We start from the raw sequence: 13,341 nt of genomic DNA, 5'->3' as shown, positions 1-13,341 counted from the left end.
TGCATTTAGCGCTCCCGTGGGAGCCACATAATGGATGAAGAAGTGGCTCCTTCTTGCACCAGCAAATGAACATCCTTCTCACTTCCCTCTCAGGCTAGAAGAAAGGGAGGGGTTGGGAGGGCAGAAAGGAAAGAAAAGAAAGAAAAGCCAGTGATGCCTGTGGGCTCTTCTTAGAATCTGAATAAACTCGTGGGTGTCCTGAAGATATACACTCTCTAAAGCAAAGGAAAAATCAAATCTGCTGGATTTGGGTTTGCAGAAATGAGATCTCCCCTTTGGTGAAAATGCAGACCTTCTTGTTGTGGGAGTGACCTGAAAGATTATGTATCTGATCTCTGCTTCCCATAGCAGCTTCTTGTCTCTCTCAGGCTCTCTAGCCAGCAGATGTGATAACATCTGGACCATTATTATCACCCTAGGCAAGGACTGTATCCTTAGGGACTTAGGCACCCAAGCTGAGGCTCCCCAGAGAGGCCCTTGATCTGCTGTTACATGAGGGTAATATAACAGGTTCATTAATTGATTTCTTCTTCTTCATAGGTCTTCATTTCACAGTTGTTGTTGTTGTTGCTGTTACTATTATTGAAGGCTGGACTAGACAGCATACCAGTTCCTTCTATCTGATTTGAATTTATATTTTGAATTACAATCTATAGATTAGTTTCATTCTGTATCCCAGGTAAGAAAAATGCTATAAGCAGGCAGATATAAAAAGCAAGGGTCCAAAGCGATGTGAAAGAAAGTTCTCTTTTCAACATCTTATTCCCTTTTCTCTGAAGTGGATTTCTTTTCCTGGAGTTTCCAGGGGGGAAAAGTGTGTGTGTGTGTGTGTGTGTGTGTGTGTGTGTGTGTGTGTGTCTCACTGGAGAGGAAAAGATAAAGATCTCGGCTACACCCTGTTTACTATTTTTCCTTTTTGATGACTCAAAGCCTCAGATCACCTAGAGCTCCTTTGAAATGTGAGTTTGTACACGGTTAAAGGAGACAAACAATAAGAGAAATGCACAATTTCATTTCAACAGCCTTTCCCGAGTAGAAAGCACATACTCCTTACGGCTCCTAAGTGACTGTCACTGGTGGTGCCTGACACAGTTATATTCACAACAACAAAGTATGCAGAGAAATTAAATTACGTGGAAATCAATAGCGTCTGACTGCTTCAAACAACTGTCTGTCATGGCTATTATTCTCCGGGAGCCTATTTATAAACCATGAAAGAAACAGGTTCTTGCAGCATAAAGACAGCATCATCCACAGCGCATTTCTGTGTTGCTATTTTTCTCCATATACAGAGGAATGCACGGGCATAATTTAACATACAAATGCCTCTCTGTATACATTATATAACAGCTTGTTAGGCACCGGGTAGTGGAGGTGTGCCTAAATAATGCGCATATATTCTGGGAGGAAAACACACCCGAGAGGAGTGCTTGCATCCTGGCTTTCTTCCTCCAAAAGGTTCCTACCCTGCAACAATAAGGGGCCCTTTTTGATCTTTGCAGACCGGCGGGGGCAAGGTGGGACGCGCAGCGCGCATGCCTGGCTAGCTACAGGTGCATCACCTGCCTTGTCCTTGCTGGTGGTCACTATAAGAGCGGCTCCCACGCGCCGCCGCCGGTCGCGGCTCGACGAGCGCGCGCGTGCCCGCCCGCCCGCTCGCTCGCCCAAGCACGGCGCCGCGGCCGCGGGGAGGGCGCGCGCCAGACAGACGGAGACAGCTGCTGTCTGTCAGCGCGGCGGGGCCCGCGAGCTCTCGCGAGAGCTGCCCGGGCCGGCCGCGAGAAGTGGGGCTCAGGTGTAAGAGGAGCGCAGCCCGTCGGCGCGCCGGGGCTAGAGCTCTCGGAGAAGCGGGATCGCGGGACCTGCGCGCGGGCCGGCCGGCGGGCGGGCGGGCGCTCTGCGCGGTCGGTCCGAGGCAGCGGGCTGCGCTCGCCGACGCAGCAGCAGCAGCAGCAGCAGCCGCAGCAGCAGCAGCCCCCGCGGCGAGCCTCCGAGCGGAGTCGCCGAGCCGTGCGAGCGAGCAAGCGAGCGCAGCCTCGGGACGGAGGCCGGGCGAGCCGGCGTGCGCACTTTGCCGCGGACTTTGCGAGTGTTTTGTGGATTTTTACATGCCAAGGCGCCAAGATGATGTCCATGAACAGCAAGCAGCCTCACTTTGCCATGCATCCCACCCTCCCTGAGCACAAGTACCCGTCGCTGCACTCCAGCTCCGAGGCCATCCGGCGGGCCTGCCTGCCCACGCCGCCGGTAAGCGCCCCACGCCCGCGGCCCCGGCCCCGGCCCCGGCCCGCGCGCTCGCCCCCTCCCCCGCTCCGCGCCGTTGCCTGGCGGCGGCTGCCCCGTACGGCTCCGGGCCCCGCTCCCGCGGGCGGGACTGCTCTTAGAGGGATCCCGCTGCCAGGCACGCGTGGCCCGGGGCCGCTGGAGGCCCGGGTCCCGTCCGCCTGTGCCTCTGTCCAGCGCCTGCCATCCGCGGGATGCTCTCGAGCCGCCGCTGTCCACTTGGCTCCACTTTGTCGGTTAATTTTACGCCTGCACAAGGCGATCTCTGCTCGCTCGCTTTCTCGTTCGGGTGTGTGGCTCGGGTCCTTAGCTTCCAGTGACATTTCCATTTCTTCTTTTTCTTCTTCTTTTCGTTCTGTTTTGTCGTCTCCCACTGTCTTCCCCGGAATGTGTTCCCGTGTCCGTCCCCTTCTACCCTTCTCCGTCCCCGTCTCTCTCTCCTTCTATTTCCCCCACCCCGGCATGTTCTCAAATCGTCCCCTGGTCCTCCGTTGACCCTGCTCTTCCCACCCCCCCTGGTTATTTTGGTCGCTTTGTGTTTTGCCTTTTGCCCGTGCTTTCCTGCTTGTGTGTTTGTTTTGTGGTTTCTTTGGTGTTTGTCCCCCCCTTTTTTCTTTTTTTTTTTTTTCCTTTTTATTTTTTTCTTTCCTTTTCTTTCTTTTTTTCTTTTTGGTTTGGTTTGTGTCGCCTGCAGCTGCAGAGCAACCTCTTCGCCAGCCTGGACGAGACTCTGCTGGCGCGGGCCGAGGCGCTGGCGGCCGTGGACATCGCGGTGTCCCAGGGCAAGAGCCACCCTTTCAAGCCGGACGCCACGTACCACACGATGAATAGCGTGCCCTGCACGTCCACGTCCACCGTGCCGCTGGCGCACCACCACCACCACCACCACCACCACCAGGCGCTCGAGCCCGGTGACCTGCTGGACCACATCTCGTCGCCGTCGCTCGCGCTCATGGCCGGCGCGGGGGGCGCAGGCGCGGCGGGAGGCGGCGGCGGCGCCCACGACGGCCCTGGGGGCGGAGGCGGCCCGGGGGGCGGCGGTGGCCCGGGCGGCGGCGGCCCCGGGGGTGGCGGCGGCGGCGGCGGCCCGGGGGGCGGCGGCGGCGGCCCGGGCGGCGGGCTCTTGGGCGGCTCGGCGCATCCGCACCCGCACATGCACGGCCTGGGCCACCTGTCGCACCCCGCGGCGGCGGCGGCCATGAACATGCCGTCCGGGCTGCCGCATCCCGGGCTCGTGGCCGCGGCGGCGCACCACGGCGCGGCGGCGGCAGCGGCGGCGGCGGCGGCGGGGCAGGTGGCGGCGGCGTCGGCCGCGGCGGCGGTGGTGGGCGCGGCGGGCCTGGCGTCCATCTGCGACTCGGACACGGACCCGCGCGAGCTCGAGGCGTTCGCCGAGCGCTTCAAGCAGCGGCGCATCAAGCTGGGCGTGACGCAGGCCGACGTGGGCTCGGCGCTGGCCAACCTCAAGATCCCGGGCGTGGGCTCGCTCAGCCAGAGCACCATCTGCAGGTTCGAGTCGCTCACGCTCTCGCACAACAACATGATCGCGCTCAAGCCCATTCTGCAGGCGTGGCTGGAGGAGGCCGAGGGCGCGCAGCGTGAGAAAATGAACAAGCCGGAGCTCTTCAACGGCGGCGAGAAGAAGCGCAAGCGGACTTCCATCGCCGCGCCCGAGAAGCGCTCCCTCGAGGCCTATTTTGCAGTACAACCCCGGCCCTCGTCTGAGAAGATCGCCGCCATCGCCGAGAAACTGGACCTCAAAAAGAACGTGGTGCGGGTGTGGTTTTGCAACCAGAGACAGAAGCAGAAGCGGATGAAATTCTCTGCCACTTACTGAGGAGGGTGTGAGACGCCGGGTGGGGCACACTGGGGAGCTGAGGGGTGCGTTTCTGGGGCTCCCTCTGGCCTACTTCCCCTCATTTAGACTGTCCGTTATCCTGCCTGCATTTGGGGAGTTCCTTTTCTTGCCCTTCCCTCAGCTCCACTCTGCACCCGGTCCTAGCTGTCCCCCAGCCTAGAGAACAGGGGTGTGGGTGTGGAGAAAGTTTGGGATGGCAGGAGAGAATGGGGGACGTTTAGGTGAGCAGGGCCTGGGGGGGTGGGGAAGAAACGCAAAGACTGGAGCTGGGGGGTTTCCGAGAAGCAGGATGGTTCTGGGGAGCAGGGTGGGAGGGAAAGATGGGGGAAGAACTGGGGATCTTGACCAGAGACACTTACAAAATCATCTGGGGACCAAGGAACTATGTACAAAGATAAAACTACCAACCATCACCAAAAACAAAACATAAAACACTAGACAAATAAAGGGAGGGGGGGCAAAGACGCTTTAGGAATTTAACTCCCGGGAGCAGTACTCTGCAGCTTCGTTTACCCCCAAGGAAGAGAAAGCAGTACCGTTACTACCACCGCCCCAACTTCCCAAGCACAAGTGAGTCATATAGGAAAACCTAACAGCCTGCACCTTGAGCTTCCGGGCAGAAAGCTAGTTCTGTGTTTAACTTTCCCGTCTAAAGTCTCACACCTGCACCCTCTTTGGTTTATTTCCTCTCTCCCAAAGACACTCCAGGCTTGGCTTCAGCTCAGCGTCTGGAGCTTAGCTTACATGCACTTGGGGGGCTGCCTGGTCATTCACACCGAATCTTCATTTTGCAGGAGCCAATGGCCTCAGTCTTGGGGTCTTGGTCAGGTCTTTAGGCAATGAGAACCCAAAAGACAGAAATTAGGTTCTCCGAAAAAAAAAAAAAAGAATTTATTCTGGGATAGTTAAATGATCATACCTACAGTAGGGTTTTACTTTTATAATTTTCTTCATGAATCCATGAACAAATTATCTGAAAGTGTTTTGTTTCCCCCCTCCCATCCTACTTCTAGAACTTCACCTTAGCGTGCCCTCTGTCTTTTTTTAGTTCGGATTCAAACTCTGCCGACACACTTACTAATTTAGATAGCATGAGAGGGTGGGAGATCTTAGGGAAGAAACTTGCTTCCGATTCCACTTCTCTCCACTGAATACAGCCCATCTCGCTCTTCTAGGTCCCTGTCTCCCTCCTTTGGAGAACCGTGAAGTTGTTGAAAAGCTGAGAAGTTTCTGCTCTCATTTGGGGGCAGGAGTCCCATGTAAGAAAAATCACCTAAAATCCCAGAAGAAAGGAAGAGATTTAAAGATTTAAAGCCCCTCCCACCTTGTTCGTTTCAAATAGGTCTGCACTTACCTGGGGGAATGGGAACAGTGTTTCCCTGTTGTTGTTGTTGTTCTTGTTGTTGTTATTCAAGGATCATTTATTACTGGGGATAAATGTTGAGTCACAAAAACTTCAATTTGCACTATGAGTTTCCAAAATAGAAAATCATGTATGATATTTCATACTAATAATCCAAGCTGCTGATGGATTTTAAGGAAAAATGTTTTGAGAAAGACAGTTTGAGAAAGAAAAAAAAATGAGAGAGAGAAATGTGGTTTAGTGAAATGCCTGCTTTGTTGTGTAGAAGATCCCGTCTGGATCTCACGTGGAGATGGTCTGTTACTATCATTTAACCATAACTAAAGATGAAGAGATAAGGGGGGAAGCACTGTTTAACAAGACTGAAATCATGCATGGCTCCAAAGGTGCAGAAAGAAATGCGATTAGGTCTCACTCTGGGTAGGCGTTGTTGTTTATTTAATTATGTTGTATGTCATTGTTTGCAGCACAAAACATTCTATGCATTTGAAACTGAGCACTAAACTGGGCTAGCTTTCTGGTAGACCGTTTTTTTGTGGATAGTGTGATTTCACAGTCTACTGCCTGTTTCCACTGAAAACACAACATTATTGTAAATATTTTCTTTCATGCACAGGCCCACACACAGTGGTTACAAACTGCCAGTGTTAATCCTGAAATGTCTCACTGACTGATCCTCCTGTCCATGTTGTGTCTGCAGAGCTCTCTCCTTGGTTATGTCTTTGCTCTATTACCCCAAACCCCACCCCACCCCATCAGAACCATTTCTGTGCGCCAACATACAACAGGGAGATGTGTCCCAGTCCACTTCCAAATAAAACATGACTGAAAGAAGAGCAGTTTTATGATCTGGGTGCATTTTTGTGTTTATATTGAGCCAAGTCCTGGTAGAGCTGGTCAACAAATGAGAGAAAACAAAACAAAACAAAAAACCCACACCAAACAGAAAGTCTCAACCAAACTTTAAAATCGAGCAAGAAGGGGAGGCAGGGGAGTCAGAGGGAGTGAAAGGATGAGTTTTAGGGTTTTGTTTTTGTTTGTTTGTTTTTTGTTTTTCCTGAATGAGAATTCAGCTTCAGATAGGTCATGGGAACTGGTGCTCCGAGGAAGGTAACTTGTCCATTTTATCAAAGTTTTAATTTTGTCTGCAGAAGCTTTTAAGCCACTGCGCTGGTTTCAGGGTGGTGATGGGAAGCTGTAAACAACCAGGCACCTGCAAAGTATTTAAGTTGAAGGTCAGGGACTCGGGCATCGAGGGGTTTGAATGTGCTGTTCTACTCAAAAAACACATCTAAAAAATGTAACTAAAGGACTTTTCGTTGGCAGTTAATAAATTATAAAAATATCCTATGATCTGCCCCAACAACTTGTCAATTGCTTCACTTCATTTAGAACATTTTGCATACCACCTATTGCTTCAGATTGACAAGAGGTTTTCTTTTTCTTTTGGTGACCTGGAACTAGATCAAATGCCAAATGTACAAACTTTCTTAATAGTTGGGACTATATCCTCTGAAGTCATCCTATTTTAGCTAAATCTTTTTAACTTCACCGGCATATCTGTGAAAGAAAAGTGTTCCGAAAAAGAACAGTACATTTTAAAAAGGTGTGATTTTAAAACAGTTGTTAATATTTTAAAAAGCACTAGAGGTATTTTTAAAAATAGATCTCTTCCATCAAAATTGATTTGTTTCTGTTATTGACTTGAGATATCATCAGAGTTTCTAATAAAATACATTTGTAAAAGAACACATTATTTTATAGAAAAGTATGACCAGATTTCATTGTTGGAGATCCAGGGATGAACAAATAAAAAGATTTACAAAGGTTGTTTTTCTAGTAATCTGCTCAAACAGAAATGTTGCAGGCAAATACATTTGTATTATATAATAATGGATAATGTATGTATTTAGAATTTAAGCATTTGTTTTGTATTAAGTAAATCCTTGCCCAGTAAAAAAAAAAAAAGACTATTATGCTAATAAAACATCATGAAAACGCATTGCTTTGCAGGGTTTCCTATTTTATGTAGTAGGAAACTGTGCAAAATTAAAAAAAAAGTTTTGCTTTCTAGTGAGTGGATGTGTTCAGGCTAGGAAGGACTGAGAGAGCTCCTGTTAGACTCCTTTAGGCGTCAACTCACAGAAAATGTTAAAAAGAGACTTCTCAAGAGAAGGCAATGATTTGCTGATCTGTGGTAGTTTGGCCTTTTCAAGTTCTCTGGTTCAGAAAGTCGGGAAAATTTCCTCCCACAGCTGCTAATTTGTGGAAGTAAAATGTGTGAGTCTGAACTCCTCTGAAGAACACGAGTTTCAGAAGGTAGGGGAACTGGGCTCTGATTCTGTGTTAGACTCTTTAGACACACAAGAGCAGAATAAGAAAGGGAAAAAGAAAAATACACGCGTTGAGTGCGCTCGCCACAGAAATGCTACCTTCCTCTCAAAACTGCTTTCTGAACTCTTCATGAGATTCTGCTTTTTCTGTAGGTCTAAGAAAGGATGTCCCCAGCATCCATCAGCTAGCTTCGGGATCGATTTTTGTCTAATGCGTGTTCTTAAATTATTCTCAACTTCAGTTATAAGCTGTAAAATAAACAGTAGGCACCCACTGCAGTGGTTGTATCGGTTTTTACTTTCTTGTGACACTAAGGTTGCTCAGGTCTGGTTCTTACATTAGCCTCTCAGAACGAGGACCCAGATCGACACCGTTGGTAAGTTCCTGCCCCAGGCTCAGATTCATCTTGTTTTCTGGGCTTCTGGACTTGAATGTTACCTGGACTGATACCCACATTCTATCTTTCAAGTGGGTGGGCTTTCCTTATTTGGTGCTTTGAGTTTAAATAGGAGACTTTGACTGGCTAAAACGAGTGTTCCCAACCTTATTCTAAGGGTCTTGATGGCCAGAGGGGAAGTGACAACCACAATTATACTAGATAATGTTCTGCCCTCGCCATCACCACTACAACAGTTTTAGCCACGCCAGAGGAGCCACACAGTCCTCGTGGGCTGTTTTAAAGGAGGCTACCAGCTTAATTGAAAAAAAAAAAAAAAAACCCAAAGCAGCCGAAATCAAGTTCTCGCGGGGCCCTCTCTTTCACCTGCGAGATAAGCCTTGTCGCAATAATTACGTTATTTAATATTTGATCAAACCTTCGCGCTTGTGCGACTTCAAGTGCGCAACGCGGCCGTAGTCCAGCCGGGCACGTGCGACGCGGACGCGCGGCCACCCCACTCGGGTTGCTTTGCCCTCTGAATAATTCATGGACTGAGAGTTCTGGAAATTAATAAAATGAATGATAACAAGAAGCTAATTAAAAACTTTCTTAATTGTTGTCAAGTCAGCTTGATGGGAAACAGCCCTGGGTGACTCCATCCCTGAAAACCGCAGGCTGCGGAGGGTGGCGCTGGCTGTCCGAGCACTCCTCCGACTCTGTGATTACGCGAGCAACTCCTGGGCTCCCTGCTTCCTGCAGCCGCCCTTTTCTAACCTACCCACCCCACTCGCCTAACTTTTCATGACAGGGAGGGAGGTTGGCATGTGCAGGCCCAAACCAGAGTAACTGGGTCGTGTTTTCGGCTACCAGGGGTGTACACTCCCCCCCCCCCCCACACACACACACGCCCGAGCTTCTTGCAGGGGACCCCTGGCCCCTAGGTTCCTAGTCGGCAGACAACCAGCATTTTCCCGGTCAGGGGCAGCATACAGCCAGGCAAGAGAAGAAGCGAGCGGGTTAAGAGCCCAAGGCTAGGGCATCCCGCGCGCGTGCGCACTGGTAGCCACCGAGCTCAGACTGGTGGGGGCGAGTCTGGGGGACTCTGAGTGCGTGGAGCGTGGCGGGGCGGGGGGGGGGGGGAGGAGGAGGAGAGGGAGGGAGCAGAGCCCGCACATGCGCACTGAGCGCGCCTAGGACCCTTGGGGGTGTCAGCTGCAGTTCCCGGTTTCAAAAATTAGGCGCTGTCAGAGGTCGAGTCCCTCTCCTAAGTGCCTTTGAGATCAGTTTGAGTGAAAAGGGAAGAAGACGCAAATCTCATATTAGTTAAAAATTCTCTTTTTACATCCCAACTTGCCTAAGTCAAAAGTCAGTTAACGGATGCAGAAGTTTCAAATTTGTTTTTGCAGGATTAATTTTTATTTTATTTTTTATTTTAATTTTTTGTTTATTTTCAAAAGAATTGGATGAATACGACCTAGACTTTTGCTTTGTTGTTAAGATGCAATACCCTGCGAACTGATTAGCCTAGAGAGGACTTATATCTGGGCAAAAGGATTGGGGTGCTGCAAAGCCCTCGTGTTCCCCCTCAGATCTCCCCCCTCCCCCACCCCACCCCGCGGTGGAAGGGGTAAGAGCGTCCCAGTCTGCTCTGAGGGAGATGGCTAGGAACAAATTGAAGGGGTGAAGAGAAGCAGAAGGGACTGGCAGAGAGCTTGATGAAGACTTGGCAAAGAGGGTGGACGGAGAGGAAAGAGACCGCGCATTTATCGAGTAAAACGAATTGCAAGCGTAAGTTTGTTTAATAACTCCGACGCCTAGCCTCAGCACAGCACAATGTATACAAACTTATATAGACGAGAATCGGAATAAAACAAAACGTTGACAATTTCCAACCGCGGAAAATCACTTGCACAGGTCTCTTCTCTCCCTCCCGCCCCTGCCAAGTGTTGACAATAAACATTTAATGAAGGCAGAGACCTGGCCGTCTCCAGACAGTGTCAGAATACTTTCAGCAGACCATTAGCACGGCTTCTTCTACTTCAAACATCGCGTGGCACACCCTTACATTATAAAAAAAAAAAAAAATACAACGTGTGAGATAAATAATCTGTTCACAAGGCTATCTTAAGTGGTCTGCAGGAGTTCTGACGCCCCTGTACTTACTAACAGAAAGTAACTCATTGTAGATTACTCGCGCTTAAAAATGTTAAATACAGTTAATGCAATATTAATCGCCCTTTGGTGATATAAAATGCAATATTTTCAGGCAGCTATTGAGCTTTTCCAGAGGAAGGGCTGATGAGAAGAGTCGCAGCTGAATAGTGAGAGAAAAAGCCTGGTATTTATTGCTTTTGTTTGGCTTTTGGCTACAGAGACAGGAACCTTCTAATGGGGTAAGGACATTTATTTTATCTGCAATCTATTGCTGAGAGAGCAGGGCGGCAGATGGGGCTGGTGCGATATTCACAGTGTAATTTAGAGCAAATCCTAATAACTAATAATGATTTATGTTAATTTTGATCATCTCTGCGACTTTATCAAATCGTTGCGATGAAAGAAAAAGAAAGAGAAGCTAAATGTGCAGAGGGCTCTGAGGCTCATGGGTTTGGGAGCTCGCGTCCTGGGCTCTGCAGAATATTAAAATGCATTCTGTTTTAGCAATGGAAATGTAGGAATTTGAAAAGGCAGGTAGGTAGGGTGCCTTTGACGAGGTACAGAGATGCTCGGATCAGGCTTATCTTCCTTGTCAAACCTACTTAAAATGTGTAGCCTTTCAGCGGCAAGCGCTTTTTATCCGTTTTTACTAAAACGGTTGTTTTGTTTGCCTACATTTAAACTAAACTAAAAAAAAAAAAAATCCTCATGTTGGGTGCAGAGGGGCGGGGGCGGGAGCTATCTTGGGACTGGGAAAACAGGGAACAACTGTACTGTGTTAATAGAGTCTTCCGAAAGGGCAACCTTAATGTCTAGGTTCCAAGTGAGTTTAAGCTCGGCCAGCAATCTCTTGGTGCACACTGCCACTCCCCTTGAAGAAGTTCTTTTACTGATTCCTTGAGCCCACTGCCAACTAACTCCTAATCTTTACCTTCCATCTGACACTTGTTTGCCAGCATCAACTTAGGGAAACCAATTTCGGCCTTTACCACCCATCTCTACCTCCTTCCAAGAAATTCCCAGGCTTTTAAACTTAAACCCGTCTCTTCTCTCTTGACTTCCTTGGTAAAGTGGCACACGAATAGAACTCCCAGGGGCTTCCAACTGAAAGCCGGTTCTGCACTGAAACCAGGACTATTTTCGGCTAGAGTCCCAGCAGTTTTGAAAGGAAGGGCGCAGCCTCGCTCCTGGCAGTTTACTTCTCACTTACCTTTTGTGGGTTTTAACGCCTCGGGGCTATAGTTTGAAAGTAAAACAGCTTCAAAGCATCGCCTTATTAGCTCTGTATTTGAGGAATCCAGAGATGAAAACTACCTAAAAGGTTTAATAGGGCGGAACAGTATTTATTTGCCAAGCAAACAGCCAGAATATAGTTCAAAAGGGGCGCAGTGGCTTCTCAGCGGGAGGCTGGAAGGGCGAGAACGTGGGCAAAGCGAATTTCAAGCTTCAGTTCTGAGGTTAAAGTGAATCAAGTAAGCTCGGAATGAGATGGATCTTTTGATTTTTTTTTTTATATTATCTCTCGCGCCCAACATTTATATATTCGGACATATACTCTCAGGGTTTCTTCTGGCTTCCCAGTTGTTGTCAAGACTTCTGGTTTGTTAGTAAACTTTGATATTTTCCTTAGGAAGATGGGCCAACGTCTCTCTAAGGATTTTATTTACTAATATATTTAAAATACAAACACACTCTTTAAAGTTAAATTTTCATTATTTTTCTTCCTGATTTTCTTTTTAAATGCTACAGATGTAAACTGCATTTGATTTCTTCTACTAGGAAAAAATATCAAGCCACAAGATTCAGAATAAAGTCTCCCTTTAAATTATGCTGTTTGGGTTTTGCTTTTGAAGACTATCTGTCAGTAACTGCACTGGTACTTTACTGCTAGATTCTGGGTATAAGGAAGACTTTAAGCAAAATAAATCTTTAAACAAAATAAATCCATGCAGCTGACATTAGCTGTTTGCTGATGTGATGTGGAAGAGCAGTGGCTGTCTGTGAGCTTGAAGCGGAGCCTCCACGCGCAGATCCATATACAAACAGATGTAAGCACAGTGGTTTGGTTTTTTTCCCCCCTGATTGTTGCTGAATGTAACTGAATCTTATTTCTAAATTTCATTCAATTCCATCTCAGTGTTTCAGCACCAGAAGCCAGTCCCCTAAAGTGGGAGAGTGGTACATTATTGAAACTCTCTATCAAACAGCTCTGGGTGCAGCCTTTCTGCAAATGCTGGCTCTCAATGAGGTCTGGCTGTCTGAGTGCACATAAGCCCCTAATATGTTAATGGCCGTAGGGGATGCCTAAGGTACTATCTCAAGCTGCTTCGCACACCATATGTCAGGCCGTTAGCCGCATGGATCTATTAATCAAAAGGAGCTGGAGAAGGAGGGGAAGGTCTTGGATCCAGGGAGGAATGAGAGATCTGGGGGAGGGGGAGAGGGAGAGAGAAAATATTTAAAACCCCTTCCAGTTACTTTTGTTTACAAAAAGGAATAAACTGTATATTTAAAAAAGCAACAGTTTTCCTTTGTTTTAGTGAAAGACGGTTCACAAATATCTACCAAAGAATTAGCTGGTGTCTGTGTGTACTGCTTAGAGGGAAGTTTTTCCTCAAGGGTCCTGTCTAGGGCTTCTTCATTTGACAACTTTTATAAGCAAGACTCACTTGACCCCCAAAAAGTTTTTGTGATATGTGCTGCTTTATAGATAAATGTTATTAAGAACAGAGGAAGGACCAGGGGAAATGTTCTTTTATAAGACACAAACAAGGCATAGAGAGAGATCTCGGGGGATTTATAATGAATATGTAATACGTTAATATATATCTACATGGGCAAAAGGGTTTTCTCCACTTCTAGTTGCTCAGACAGGAAGTGTAAACACATTTACATTTTTGCCCCTTCCTTTAAGCTGAGCTTATGATAAATTAAATTGCAGAATATCCAGGTGGTAAAAACATTAAATGA

The 13,341-nt window shown here is 48.1% G+C and overlaps 1 protein-coding gene across 1 annotated transcript; it reads left to right on the top strand.

Annotated features, from left to right (window-relative positions):
- The first annotated feature begins 2,087 nt into the window (after positions 1-2,087).
- On the top strand, positions 2,088-4,130 carry Pou4f1 (POU class 4 homeobox 1). The gene is made up of 2 exons (XM_021182543.2): positions 2,088-2,247; positions 2,978-4,130. The coding sequence occupies exons 1-2, from the start codon at positions 2,125-2,127 to the stop codon at positions 4,118-4,120; spliced, it is 1,266 nt and encodes a 421-aa protein (XP_021038202.1). The 5' UTR covers positions 2,088-2,124; the 3' UTR covers positions 4,121-4,130.
- The last annotated feature ends 9,211 nt before the right edge of the window (positions 4,131-13,341 follow it).

This window comes from Mus caroli, unplaced genomic scaffold (genome assembly GCF_978045245.1).
Source record: "Mus caroli unplaced genomic scaffold, Mus_caroli_1 scaffold_12, whole genome shotgun sequence".
NCBI classification, from domain to species: domain Eukaryota; kingdom Metazoa; phylum Chordata; class Mammalia; order Rodentia; family Muridae; genus Mus; species Mus caroli.
This window is presented reverse-complemented; position numbering and strand designations above follow the sequence as displayed.